The 14,047-nt window shown below is 45.7% G+C and overlaps 1 protein-coding gene across 2 annotated transcripts in view; it reads left to right on the forward strand.

The window, feature by feature from the left end:
* ROGDI (rogdi atypical leucine zipper) overlaps nucleotides 1-14,047 on the forward strand; it is a 765,793-nt gene that overhangs the window by 694,856 nt on the left and 56,890 nt on the right. For both annotated transcript variants that reach the window (XM_085632220.1, XM_085632219.1), the window contains one exon: nucleotides 5,989-6,038. In XM_085632220.1, coding sequence (XP_085488346.1) covers nucleotides 5,989-6,038 — 50 coding nt within the window. The remainder of the gene's footprint in view (nucleotides 1-5,988; nucleotides 6,039-14,047) is intronic.

Here is a 14,047-nt window from a genome sequence, read left to right on the forward strand (position 1 = left end):
GCACTGTCTAGGCTCGACCTAAGAAGGAATAGAAGACTACAAGAGGAGAGTCCCTGACCAAACTACTAGATGGCAGAATAATGCACAGCATGTGAATCCAGAAAATTCTTCAAACTACTCATATCGGTAAGTAACCATTTCATTCATGGCCGTCTTGAGGCGTAGAATGCGCCTGAACTCATTCTTTAGTCTCTTTTCCTTCACTAGAAAGTACGAAGAGTAAGGAATTGTTTCTTAGTTATAATCCTAGTTCTCCTTGAGAGGAATCTCTAGTGAAATCCTTAGTACTGACTAGTCCTGTCCACTTCTGGGGATCCCAGGGCTCTTTTTCCAAAGACACAATGTCTGCAGTACAAGTAACTAAATGTATAATTTAGCAGCTTAAAAACTAGCTATAGTACAAATTACATTAATTTATTTTAAAAGATGAAAGAAATTAAATAACTCTTTGAAGGTCACTAAAAGAGGGAAAAGTGACATTTTAAAACATTCTTTCTAAACCCTTTTCATTAGCTTGTAAAGTGAATGGTTGGTAAGGATAGGCCAGTGTAACTTTATCGGCTGCAGCAATGATAGAATGATAATAGAACACTGCACCTTTGAGGGCCCCCTGACCTCCAATGTCCCATCATGCTCTGTAGGTGGGAATTAACTTAACTTTGTTCTTTAAGAGGTAGTAAGTAACATTTTAGTATAATCTAATTTCATCTATTCCATCAGAGAGGAGGGAGGGTTGCTTATAATTTCAGTGGTGATACTCCTGGATGAGGACTAGGATTACAGGCAAGAAACCATTCCTTCTCCTTTAGGGGATTTTTATTGCTAATCATAAGCACTGAAAAGAATGGCAAGCTTATTGCTTACACCGCGGGGAAAGAGTTAAAGGGGATAAAACTAAGCAAAGAGATTCCTCAAAGAGGCTTGCCCTAATTTATGTATCTGCTGTAGTATCTGAATCAAGACAATAGTGTATTTTTCAAAGTGCGAACAGATCTTCACAGTGGTGCCTTTCTTTTCTCAGAGATTGGAATATTTCTCAGAAAATGCAACAGTAGCCACTTCTTTTGCCAGGACAAAAGCCCATTCAACCAGAAGTAAACATTTTGTTAGCTTTCGGATAGCACAGGAGTAGGCAAGAGTTTGCATCTAGAGCGGGATTGTTTTGACATGGTAAACGCTGTCCGCAATGTTTCATAGTTAACAATCAGTTGTCTCGACTTTCTCAAGTCTTTACCATGAAATTTCAAGACTACTTTAGGGAGGAATTTGGGTGGAGTTCTTGCTATTACCCTATTACTGTGAAAAACTGTAAGGTTTATAGGAACATAGAGCTTGAATTTTGCTTTTTGAATGCAGAGGTTATAGCGAATAGGAAAGAGGCTTTCCATGATAGATGTTCAGTGGAAGCCAAATGTTCAAAAGGAGGGCCCATGATCAAGTGAAAGAACACTATTCAACTCCTATGAAGGGTGAGGTCTCTGGATGGGGGTAAACTTTCTGAATGCCTTCTTGAAAATCCTGAACTACAAGGATTTCAAAAAGAAATTGTGAAGGATATTTTTTGTAGGCCTTGATTGCTGAAAGGTGGACTTTAATAATGGAAAATGGCAGCTTTGCCTTCGCCAAACAAAGTAGATATGGGAGAACTGATTCTTTGTGTCAGGTGATAAGATCAAAACAACTGAAATTAACTTATACATGCATATAGACACATGAGAGTAAACTTTTAGTAGCAGTCATACTCCCGCCCCCCACTATATATACACACCCATATGTACAGCAATATTCACATGTACACATGTATCTTGTGGTGAAATACACAATGATTGTTTAATGGATCTGTTAATAACATGAAGCATAGTTCAGTGTACAAATACATGTTTAACAACAATCATCTCAATGCCCTGAGAAGGATAGTTTGCATGTCTTAGTATACATGGACTGTCAAAATATATATTCAATAAAACTTTATTTGGTTCATTACTTTGATAAATCACAAAAGCACGCATCTTAAACATTTCGTAAGTGCAGTAGATCAAGACTTACTTCCCTTTTAGTGACTACTCGTCTTGAAATAAGGGAAATATATTCTTATATAAAATACATATGAGTTAAAATAAGTCTCGTTGGTGTTTAAAACTACTCTTTTCTTTAATTGCAATGTTAGTTTAAACGAGTAAAAATTATGAGAAAACATCAATCACTATCTTATCAATTAATGTCATCTTCAATGCCTGAAAGTACACCATGCTAATTCCCGGTTATAAAATGGGATTTCCAACTGTATTGCAGACAAGTGGAGGAAAACTTAAATCAGAATTTTTACTTTTGTCCTCGTGTAAGATCCAAAGTGCCAAGTATGGTTGGTAAGTGAGGCAATATCCATCTACCTGCAGCCCTTTCCTAATTCTTAATACATATATGAAGTATTTTTCTTAAGCATAGCTGACCCTAATGTCATCCATAGCCTTTCAAAATTGGTCAGCTTTTTGATAATAGTGCGGGCCTTCATGTAAGAAAAGATGCTTTAAGTACTTTTTCCTACACTCCACATAGAATTTACAAAAGATGGATTATGCATTGTTGATTGTGGAGAGAGATTGCCACACGGACGTTTCATGGAATTATCAGCCCACTTTGTACCCATCGGAACAGCCGCCATGTTGTATATTATGGAGAAGCGGAATCTTGTCAAGAGAAATCTATTTTGGACATTTTGTACCCAGCCAAGTTAATTCTGTAAGCCTTGTTGCCTATGATGTGATATGTATGCCCTTACTATGCTTTTAGCCTCCTCCCTGACTTTAGTTGCATCCAAGCACTCATCCCATGCAAACTTCTTCCAATGTAGTTTTAGGGTAGTCTAAAATATTTTCTGGTTTCTCCCACAAATTCATATCCTTGCCTTCTAGAAGTTGTAAGCTCTTCTTAACGTAGGATATCCACAATATTTTGCTTGTTCTAATGCCTTGCAGTCCCTAAGTATTTCTAGGGTCAGTTGATGCCTCTTGTTTTGTCCAGACATCACCGGTTTGGACTCTATAATATCCATATGGGCTGGAGGCCCACCTCCATGGGTCCACTTTTTAGCAGGATCTTATTTTCTCCAAGGCCACAGACACCTGCTCCACAAATTGCGGCAGATACCGTCTTGGCATTGTAGAGGGTTAACATTTCTAACATTGTTTTTTTGCTTAGTTGCGTGGCAAATCTAAATATCCACTTGTTATTCCTGGAAATATTAGCCACACAAGCCTCTTTATGCGCATCCCATCCCCCATTATCAGAAAAACTCATCCCTAGGTAGCAGAATTTCTTTGTACTTGCGATCTTATTACCTTTTAAGAAGGGTTATGTTTACCTTTTTTACTGTGATATGACATAGTGAATATTTTCTCCTGATTTATCTTCAAATCAAAACATTGCATACAATCATTAAGAGACTCAATAAGAACCTACAGATTTGCTGGGTTTTAGGGCCAAAAGAACAGCATCATATGCTTATAGTTGAATCGGTTATTGTCACGATCCTACTCTCAGGGTGTCGGCTCAGAGTGTCTGCAAGCGCTCATCTATTCCAATTGATGTATAGTGAGAAGAAGCAGGGAGCTAACCTGCACCCCTCTTGTGCCTCTGCGTATCCTAAATGATCTGGTTAATTCATCTTGCATTCCATATCGTATTCTTGCGATTAAGTTACTATATATATCGGCAAGTAATGAAATGATTTCTTTCGGGCCCTAAGGCAATCATACACTTCCATAATGTTTCATGGTTCACCAAATCGAAGGCACTGCTTAGGTCCTTGAAACACATATATAGGTTGCCTGCTCTAGCCTTTAAGTACTTCCCCATTAAGAGATTTAGAGTACGGCATTGTTCCGCAGTCCCGAAGCCCCCTTTCAATCCTTACTATGCTCATGATAGAATGCTATTTTCCTCTGCACAGTCCTCTAATTAGTCTAAAAGGACCCTCCCTAAAATTTTAGCTGCAGTATTGAAAAGTGAAATGGGTCTGTAACATTTGCAGATCTTGTTTAGAGCCCTTTTTAAGAGTAGGGTAATTACAAATTCAGACCATGCAGCTGGTACCCTGCCTGAGCCAGCTGTGTTAGAAAAATTAGTAAGTAGAGGGGTCCAAAGGTCTAGGAGGTATTTATACACATCAATAGGAACTCCATCCGCGCCGGGTGCTTTGTCCAACGCAGATTTAGATAATGCCCTTTAAATATCCTCTGAGGTAAAATTAATATCAAATTCAGTTATATCTGTTAATGTCCCTTCCTTTTGAACGAACTCTGTAGAGGGTGTAAAATTAGAAAGGAAGGGATCCACCCTAACATCTGCCGATATTGAAAGGGCATAGTTGTCTTTGAGTAAAGGGGTGTCAATAGTCTTCCAGGATAGTGTTATCCTCAGTTTTGGTGGCCTGCACTAGAGTTTCACAATCGATCTCTTGGTGAGCTTTCTTTCAGGCTTCAATAGCCGATTTATAGCGTGTTCTACTGTTTAGACTCGCTACTCAATGCCTCGGGTACGTGTGCAGCTGCTTAATTAGATCTCTTCTTGGTTTAGTGCAATTATGATCGAACCATCCCTTGGGCCCTTGTCTAGTGCCTTTAGTGACTTTACTCAGGCACTGATTTATGGAGTTTGAGATCATATTATGTGCGTCAATAATTAGAGCATGCTCCGTATCTCCTTCCAAATAAGTTAAGAAATTATCTTTATCCTCCTTTATTAACTCTGACTTTAAGGCAGTAGGATTGACAGCTGTCCATTTGGTTCTTATGGTATTTTGCCCACCCGGTTTGATTTTTGATATTTTTGCCGGACAATCACACATGGAGCAATGCAACTGTATTGTTGGGATTAAAAGGTAATGCTCACTAACACAGTTATTCCTAACCTCTAAATCAATTATAATCACCCTGTAATTTCTGGAGAGCAATATATGATCATTATTACTCTGCCCCCTGATCCCAATGAGAGGCATCATAGTGGGAATGATTAAAATCATCCATGTCTTCTTCAGAGGTATCAATTAAACCACATAACTTGTTCAGAGCTACAGTGTATTTAGATATGTTGAAATCTCATGTCCATATCACAAACACATCCTTTACCTTGTCTGAGTGGAATCTCTTTATTGCAGTATGCAGGCCTTCTACAACCTTGGCCCTTTAGCTATCAAATATGTTATTATAATTTATTACCAGAATATCTAAATTTGTATCCAAACCTAATAAGACAAGCTGTCATTTGAGATGTCATCAGTGATGTCACTGACTTTGTCATGAGTGATGTAATATGTGAGATCATAAACAGTGCATTGTGGGCCGTAAGTTATATTTAGCTCTGGTAACTATAACTGCTGAATTTGGATGGTTTTGTGCGTGTAAATTCTGGGCCTGTAACCTTTGGATTTTTTAAATGTACTTTTAAGGCTTTTGAAATTTATTTCCTAACTACACATCCCTTTAACCTTTATTTTTTAAGTAAATTCCTAAGATTTTTTTAAAATGTATTTCCTAACTGTAATTTGTAACCTTAGAGGATGGGTATGTGAGTGGCTGTATGTGTCGGTGAGTGGGTGGTGCATTTGCTGAATGGGACTAGAAGTGGATGTGTAGTGGTTTTGTGGGTGTGTGAGTGGCTGTATGGGTCTGAGTGGCTCAATGGGTGAGTGTAAATGGATATGTCAGTGGTTGCATAGGTTTGTGAGTAGGTGTGAGAGTGCCTGTTTGGGTCTCTGAGTGGGTGTGTGAGTGTCTGTGTGAGCCTGAATGAGTCTGTGGGTCTGCAAGTGGTTGATTGAGTGTTTGTGTGAGGCTGTGTGGATTTGTGAGTGTCTGTATGGTTCTGTGAGTGTGTGTGTCTTATCTGTAAATGTTCTTGTTTTAGCTTATTACATTTTTTCCTTTCCTAATTTTGTTGCTGCACCGTATCTTTTTGTTATTAATTTCTTTTTAATTGTATCTTTTTCAGAACTTCCGGCCTGCTGGTGGCTCCATCCTACACCATCCCGGAGCCATGTTGTGAGTATTATAAAATGTTTTGTTTAAATATATATATGCCTCAGTGAAAGCAATCTAACAGCAAATCTCATAAATGGATTTCTAAATCAATGCTTCAAACATATTTCTTGGGAAGTAGTGTTAAAGTACGTCGGTCTCTTTTGCTCCGAGGACCCACTAACCCCTACTGGCAACTGTTTTAAAATAGGTATTGTCAGTAGACATGTACCCATCTCCTTTTAATGTGATACTTGGTTCTTCTCATTCCAACGTTGGTGGACAGGAAATAATTCCACTGCTCATTTGTGATGGTGATGTCATTAGTTACACTGTTTTTTTTACGGTGCCTGCTCGAATGACTGCGTGGTTTACAGGAAACTGCTTGTGGATATAAGCACCCCTAAAGGCTTGTGTCTGCTGCTTCAGAAATTGTTTGGTTTCTGCCAAACCCTGTGCTTATCACAAACCGCTCTCACATGAAAAGTCTCCAGCACAAGACAAACAAGTTATCCAGTTTTAGGGTATCTTTTATAGATTCACATGCTTGAATCATTCCCTGTCATCAAGGTGAGAATCGCGCAGTATGTAAAACTACTATAGGCTATAATGGCACTAGAACATAATAGCCTAACAATCTACATTTTTAAAAATTTTTTATAAAGGACTAAACTTCAGATACAACCAATCAGTAGCTAGCACCATCTAGAACATTCCCAAGAGAAGCTGAGTCTCTCAGATTTTCACTGCACGTTGTGTGTGAAGGGAGTCTCCCTGAGCTCTGCTCAGTTGTCTTCTTCAAACTACTTGTACAGCTTTAGATCTGCTTCTTCTACTATATATGACAGGAAAGCCCTTTTCCATCCCTGCAAGACCTGTGGGAAGGAAAGAGTTCCTGTGGATGACCCACATAAGGACTGCATCTATTACATCCATCCCCAGCACAAGGTAAAACAGTGTAAGATCTGTCACACTTTTCCCCCTAAAACTTTAAGGGATAGAGAGAGTAGGCTACTTTTTAGACTTCAGAAAACAAAGTCACTCAAGCCCTCTTCAGAGAAGGACAGCAACACTTCTGCCGGGTCACACATTGGGCATTAGACTCCAATAGGGAGAACCCAAAAAGGCCACCGGACCTGGCTCAATGTCAGTACAAATATCAGGCGGTTGTTAAGAATTAAGAGTAACAATTTTGAAAGTTGAAGTGTTTTTTAGGATATACTTATATACAGGTGCTCCAGGTGGGATAGTGCTCAAGGAAGTGCTCATTGTGAGGGTTTGGAAGTGTGGAAAAGGGGTGTTTAAAAAATACTTAGTGTTTTTTAAAAGAAGACCTGTCTGATAGCCTGCGCGGTCATAATCAATTGGAAATACATTATATAATAGATACAGTAACAAAATTACTGTTATCTAAGTTGTGCAACATAATCAGTACAGGCATTAAATTACAGTTGACGCTTCGACCCAATCAATAACCAAAGTTGCATTAAGTCCTTAAACCGGAGTCCTCTTCGGGACGAAGGGAGACACCATAAATCCAACCATGCAATTGGTAGAATGACAATATAAACATGGGCCCATAGGCTCCTATGTCAGAGGGGTTAGAAGACACAGTTCAGTCCCATCTGTGGAACTAATTTAGTAGAAGAAAGTAAGGACGCTGCGTGCTGTCGTTTATTTAATTAGTCCCTCTCAAGAAAAGAGAGAGGGACCCAAACACCAAAGGAGAAGAGTACCAGAATAGACCTTAGTCAGAAAGAACCCCCTTTGGGTAAATTCCACATGCACTAATCCACACTTTCAATAGGAACCTTATGTCACCAATATAAAGACCATGAACAAAGAGATAAATGAATCAAGTAACAAATACAATTATATAGTATTTTAAATTAATACATTTACATGTGTCTGTGAGGCTGGGTGTGCAGCGGGCCGGAAAAGCAAGCGAGGAGGCCGTATGTAGTGTGCTATAGTAGGGATTTATTGAAGAGTCACAAAGGTAGAACACAAGGTAAACAAGGAGGACGTCCGGGTGCTGGATCCACTCTAGGCCGGCGATGCTGGTTGCGGTCTTCGGCGGCTCCAATGGAGGTTTCGGCGACGTGGAGAATCCACGGAGGGCAGGGAGCAAGAAGAGAAACAAAAGGGACCGTTAGTCCTATCCTTTTCGGAGGATCATTGCTCCCGTCACCGTCACCCGGGTGTGTGGGGAAGGGGCGGAAAAACGAGACAGTGAGGAAAGGAAGGGACCGGGGGAAAGGAATACGGGGCGGAAAAAAGAAAGGGTGTTCGGTCGGGACGTGAAGGACGAGGCAGGGCACACAGTGCAGTGCTATACAGTTATAATACAGTGCAGGGAACGTAATGCTAAAGAGAAGGGGAATGTATACAAGGACTATACAGGGGACTCCTAGTGAGTAAACTAGTGAGGTTAAAGGCACTCACGCGGTCCGCCGTAACTCTCCCGTTGAGTTACGGCCGCTCTACAGCCACCTCCTGTGGACTCCACCACTCTTCGGTCCACACGTCTGCTTCAGTCGTCTGCTCTCCGTCTCTTGCCTCTTCTCCTTCGCGTCCTCCAGTCCGAGGTTCCTGCCACAAATCTCCGACCCTTCGCACTTCCGGGTTCTCCTTTTTATCCGGTGCTGTCGCTGCCATAGGGGCGGAGCTTCCGGAGTCCGCGATATTTGAGGCTGTCTGACCCGATGTTCTGGTTGGGCTCTGTGGGGAAAGGAAGGGTGTGATTTTCCGGTGTTTTGCTGGCGTCTCAGGTCGAGTCCTTATGGGGGCATTATGAAGCCGGGGATACAGTCCCGGGGCTGGCGAAGGAGGTAAATTCGGGGAAAGACGGTGTTCCGGTTGGGGTTGTCGGGGCGCCGTTTCACATCCCCTTCCCCTAGCTGTCCTTCCTGTAGGGGCGGGAGACGTAGGGTATCTCGAAAGGAAATCTGCGTTGCCCTGTTCGGACCCCTTCCTATGTTTGGTGGTGAAGCGGAAGGGCTGTAGGGAGAGAAACCATCGGAGGACTCTGTCGTTCTGGCCTTTGTTCCGGGCCATCCACTCCAGAGGGGCGTGATCCGTGTAGAGGACAAAATCTCTGCCCTCCAGATAATAGCGGAGATGGTCCACTGCCCACTTGATGGCCAGGGCTTCCTTCTCCACCACGGCGTAGTGTTTTTCACGGGGGAACAATTTGCGGCTGACAAACAAAATAGGCCTTTCATTATCTAGGGAATCCTTCTGGGATAGCACCGCCCCTAACCCATGATCAGAGGCGTCTGTTTGTAGGATAAAAGGCCGGCAGAAGTCGGGGGGTACCAAGACAGGACTGGAGGTCAAGGCTTCCTTCAAGTCCGTAAAGGCTTGCCAGGCTTCAGGAGAGGGGTTCCGTAGCTTCTCCTCGGATCGGTTTGATTTTGTTAGCAGGTCCGTCAGGGCTGCTGCTCTTTGGGAAAAGTTTGGTACAAAGCGTCGATAATATCCGAGAAGTCCTAGGAAGGCTCGGAGGTCTTTTTTTGTGTGGGGGAAGGGAAGGGATCGAATAGCGGCTGTTTTGTTTTCTTGGGGTCTTATTAAGCCATCCCCCAGAAGGTACCCCAGGTATTTAACGGTTCTCGCCGCCAGGGTTGTTTTGGCGGGGTTGATGGCGAACCCAAAAGACCCTAGAGAGGAGACGACGTCAAAAAGATGTTTCAAATGTTGGGGCCAGCTGTCACTGAAGATGATGATGTCATCCAAATAGGCCCCAGCATACTGTGCGTGGGGTCGTAAAACCTGATTCATAGCGCGCTGAAAGGTGGCGGGGGCGCCATGTAGACCAAAGGGCATAACCAAAAACTGGTACAACCCCTCAGGGGTGGAAAAGGCGGTCTTCTTTTTATCCTGTTCCCTGAGGGGGATTTGCCAATACCCTTTGCATAGGTCCAAGGTCGATATGTACTTTGCTTTGCCTATCCTTTCAATCATTTCATCCACCCGGGGTAAGGGGTAGCTGTCGAAGGTAGAGACCTTGTTGACCTCTCTAAAGTCAATACAAAAACGGACCGATCCATCTGGTTTTGGCACAAGGACGATTGGAGAATTCCAGTCACTCACTGAGGGTTCTATGATTCCCATTTTCTGCATGTCTGCTATCTCTTGTCGTATGACCTCTCGGCGTGCTTCGGGAAGTCTATAGGGCCTTAAGCGGACTATTTTTCCTGGCATGGTCTCTATCGCATGTTCGGTGATGTTGGTTCGGCCAGGAGAGGAGGAGAAGACCGCTTTCAGGGGTGTCAGACAATCCCGTAATTCCTGGGTCTGTACCGGAGCCAGTTCCGGATCTACACAGGAGTCAAAAGAGAGAAGTCGGGGATCGGGGTTTCCGTATAGAACGGGACGGGGTCCTTCCCATTTTTTTAGCAGGTTTACATGGTATATTTGGGAGGTACCACGGGTAGGGTCTATCTCTACCTCATAGGTAACCGGGGTCACCTGTCGGAGGATGGTGTACGGCCCTTGCCACTGTCCAAGAAGTTTTTGGTCTGATGAGGGCATCATGAGGAGTACCAAGTCGTTGACAGCGAAGACGCGGGACCTGGTACCCTTATCATACTGCTTCTTTTGGTTATCTTGAGCGTTCTCGAGGTTCTGTCTCACTATGTCCCGGACCATAGAGAGGTGGGTTTTCAGGTTCTCAAGGTATTCTGGAAGGGGACGGGTGCGATCCGGTTCAGCCTCCCAGGCCTCCTGTGCCATGTCTAGCAGGGTACGCGGGGGACGCCCGTACAGTAACTCATACGGTGAGTAACCGGTGCTGCTCTGGGGCTTGCAGCGGATGGCGAAGAGGGCCAAGGGCAGCATGTCCTCCCACCTTTTGGCTTCTAGGCCCAAGAGCTTCTTGAGGGTCTGTTTGAGGGTGGCGTTGTAACGCTCCACCAATCCGTCCGTCTGCGGATGATAAGCAGACGTACGGATCTGTTTAATTCCCAGTTCAGCGCACACTCGCTTCATCAAGGCAGAAACGAAAGGTGTGCCCTGATCGGTTAGGATTTCCCGGGGAAACCCTACCCGGGAAAACAGGGAGATCAGGGCTTTGGCTATCGTTTGGGTAGTGGGTTGTCTCAGGGGTATGGCTTCAGGAAAGCGGGTGGCGTAGTCCACTACGACCAGGGCATAGCGACACCCGCTACGGGAGGGCAAGAGTGGTCCTATAATGTCCATCCCTATTCGGCTAAAGGGGACGTCTATGAGAGGGAGGGGTTGCAGTGGCACCCTGGGAGGTCTATGTCGGCTGTTTTTCTGGCATATGATGCATTCCTGACAATAGTTTTTGGTCCTTTGGTACACCCCGGGCCAATAGAATTTCTCTAAAATGGTTTGACTGGTTTTGACGTCGCCAAAATGACCCCCCAGAAGGTGGCTGTGGGCAAGGAAAAGGACTTTGTCCTGGAAGGGACCCGGGACAAGCAACTGGGCGTTCTGTTGGGGCCCACCTTTTCTGTACAGCAGCCCGTTTTTTTTAAAGAAATAGGGACCTACTTGCAAGGGTTCTTCGTGGTCGAGGGCCCTTCCCCAGGCTTCCTGAAGAAGGGGATCCTCCTGTTGGGCTGCTCGGAATTCCCTGTCCGTCTGCCACGGGTGGTCATCAGTAAAGGCGGGATACGCGCTGACGTATTCTTTCCTCTCTTTTCTTTTCTGGCTTCTGGTTTTGTGGGTTTTTGGAACCGTTGCAGGGTAGGTCTGGCCTGGATAAGGAGCGTCCTTCCACCACTGAGACAGGGAGTCGGAGGTGTCCTGGAGAAGCGTAGGCAGTCCTGGATAGTCACTCCCCAGAATGGCTTGTTCGGGGAGAGCGGGGACCAGACCAATAGTGAGGGAGCTCCCGGGGTCGTACCGGTGCTGGATCCGCACCTGGGTAGTGGGGTACTGTTTAGTGTCCCCATGGACACACTGTATGGCAACCACCCCCGTAGGACGGACGGGATGTCCCAGATCTTGAGGTCTCAGGACGCTCTGACGGCAGCCGCTATCGGCAAGGGCCATGAGTTGTTGACCATCGATAGAGACCGGACAATGGAAGACTGGTGGTGTGGTGTCCGGAGGGGTGCAGAGATAGTTCCGGACAAGCCCGACCTCCATAGGTTCTTCCTTCTGCGGGCACATCCGGGCAATGTGACCGAAACCGCCACAGGCATAGCACTGAGGTCCTGGATTAGGGGGACGGACCACAACCGGGGAGGGATACAGGGGGGTTGGTTCTGGTCTTCGGAGGAGAAGGGGCCGGAGAGGCCGTGATGGTCCAGCGTTCGGGGTACGGTGCGGATGCTCCTCTTTGCCCCGCTGGAGTTCCTGTGCCCGGCTGAAGGCCGAGGCTATCTCAACGGCGGTTTCTAGGGTGAGTCTGGAATGTTGTCTCACCCACCGCTGGGTGGCAGGATATAAAGAGTTCAGGAACTGTTCCAAATAGATTTTCTCCAGTATCTCGTCTTTTGTAGAGTTTTCCGACCGGAGCCATCGGTTTGCAAGATCCCTAATTCGGAATGAGAGGGCCCTGGGATTCTCTTGTGGCCTCTCTTTCGCCTGGCGTAGCTTTACTCTATACGTGTCATCGTCGATCCCAAGTCGTTCCAACACACATCTTTTGATATCTGCATACGGGGTGGTGCCCTGTATGTTGGCCTGTTGGTATGCGGCTTGTAGATCGCCTGTGAGAAGGGGTCCCAGGTATTGCCCCCAACGGTCCGTTGGCCAGTTGGCTGCTTGGGCAAGACGTTCAAAGTTAGTAAAGAAGTAGTCCGGGTCTTCCCCCGGGACATACTTCTGCAGTACCACCGAAGGGAGGGAGGCTAGTGGTCTCTGCAGACCCAGGACCGTTGTTAGCTTCTCCAGGGTCTCTCCGTGGGTGGTCCCTTGACCCTTCAAGACATCGTGAAGTTGGCCCCTGTCGTCTTCAGCCGTTTTTAGGAACTGCTCCATCAGTTTGGCAAACTGTTCCTGAGACTCCGCCATCTTCTTGACAACGGCCTCCATGCTTCCGGCTGATCCCACTTCTGACACCAAATGTGAGGCTGGGTGTGCAGCGGGCCGGAAAAGCAAGCGAGGAGGCCGTATGTAGTGTGCTATAGTAGGGATTTATTGAAGAGTCACAAAGGTAGAACACAAGGTAAACAAGGAGGACGTCCGGGTGCTGGATCCACTCTAGGCCGGCGATGCTGGTTGCGGTCTTCGGCGGCTCCAATGGAGGTTTCGGCGACGTGGAGAATCCACGGAGGGCAGGGAGCAAGAAGAGAAACAAAAGGGACCGTTAGTCCTATCCTTTTCGGAGGATCATTGCTCCCGTCACCGTCACCCGGGTGTGTGGGGAAGGGGCGGAAAAACGAGACAGTGAGGAAAGGAAGGGACCGGGGGAAAGGAATACGGGGCGGAAAAAAGAAAGGGTGTTCGGTCGGGACGTGAAGGACGAGGCAGGGCACACAGTGCAGTGCTATACAGTTATAATACAGTGCAGGGAACGTAATGCTAAAGAGAAGGGGAATGTATACAAGGACTATACAGGGGACTCCTAGTGAGTAAACTAGTGAGGTTAAAGGCACTCACGCGGTCCGCCGTAACTCTCCCGTTGAGTTACGGCCGCTCTACAGCCACCTCCTGTGGACTCCACCACTCTTCGGTCCACACGTCTGCTTCAGTCGTCTGCTCTCCGTCTCTTGCCTCTTCTCCTTCGCGTCCTCCAGTCCGAGGTTCCTGCCACAAATCTCCGACCCTTCGCACTTCCGGGTTCTCCTTTTTATCCGGTGCTGTCGCTGCCATAGGGGCGGAGCTTCCGGAGTCCGCGATATTTGAGGCTGTCTGACCCGATGTTCTGGTTGGGCTCTGTGGGGAAAGGAAGGGTGTGATTTTCCGGTGTTTTGCTGGCGTCTCAGGTCGAGTCCTTATGGGGGCATTATGAAGCCGGGGATACAGTCCCGGGGCTGGCGAAGGAGGTAAATTCGGGGAAAGACGGTGTTCCGGTTGGGGTTGTCGGGGCGCCGTTTCACAGTGTCGCAATATAC

This window comes from Triturus cristatus, chromosome 10 (assembly GCF_964204655.1).
Source record: "Triturus cristatus chromosome 10, aTriCri1.1, whole genome shotgun sequence".
Taxonomy (NCBI): Eukaryota; Metazoa; Chordata; class Amphibia; order Caudata; family Salamandridae; genus Triturus; species Triturus cristatus.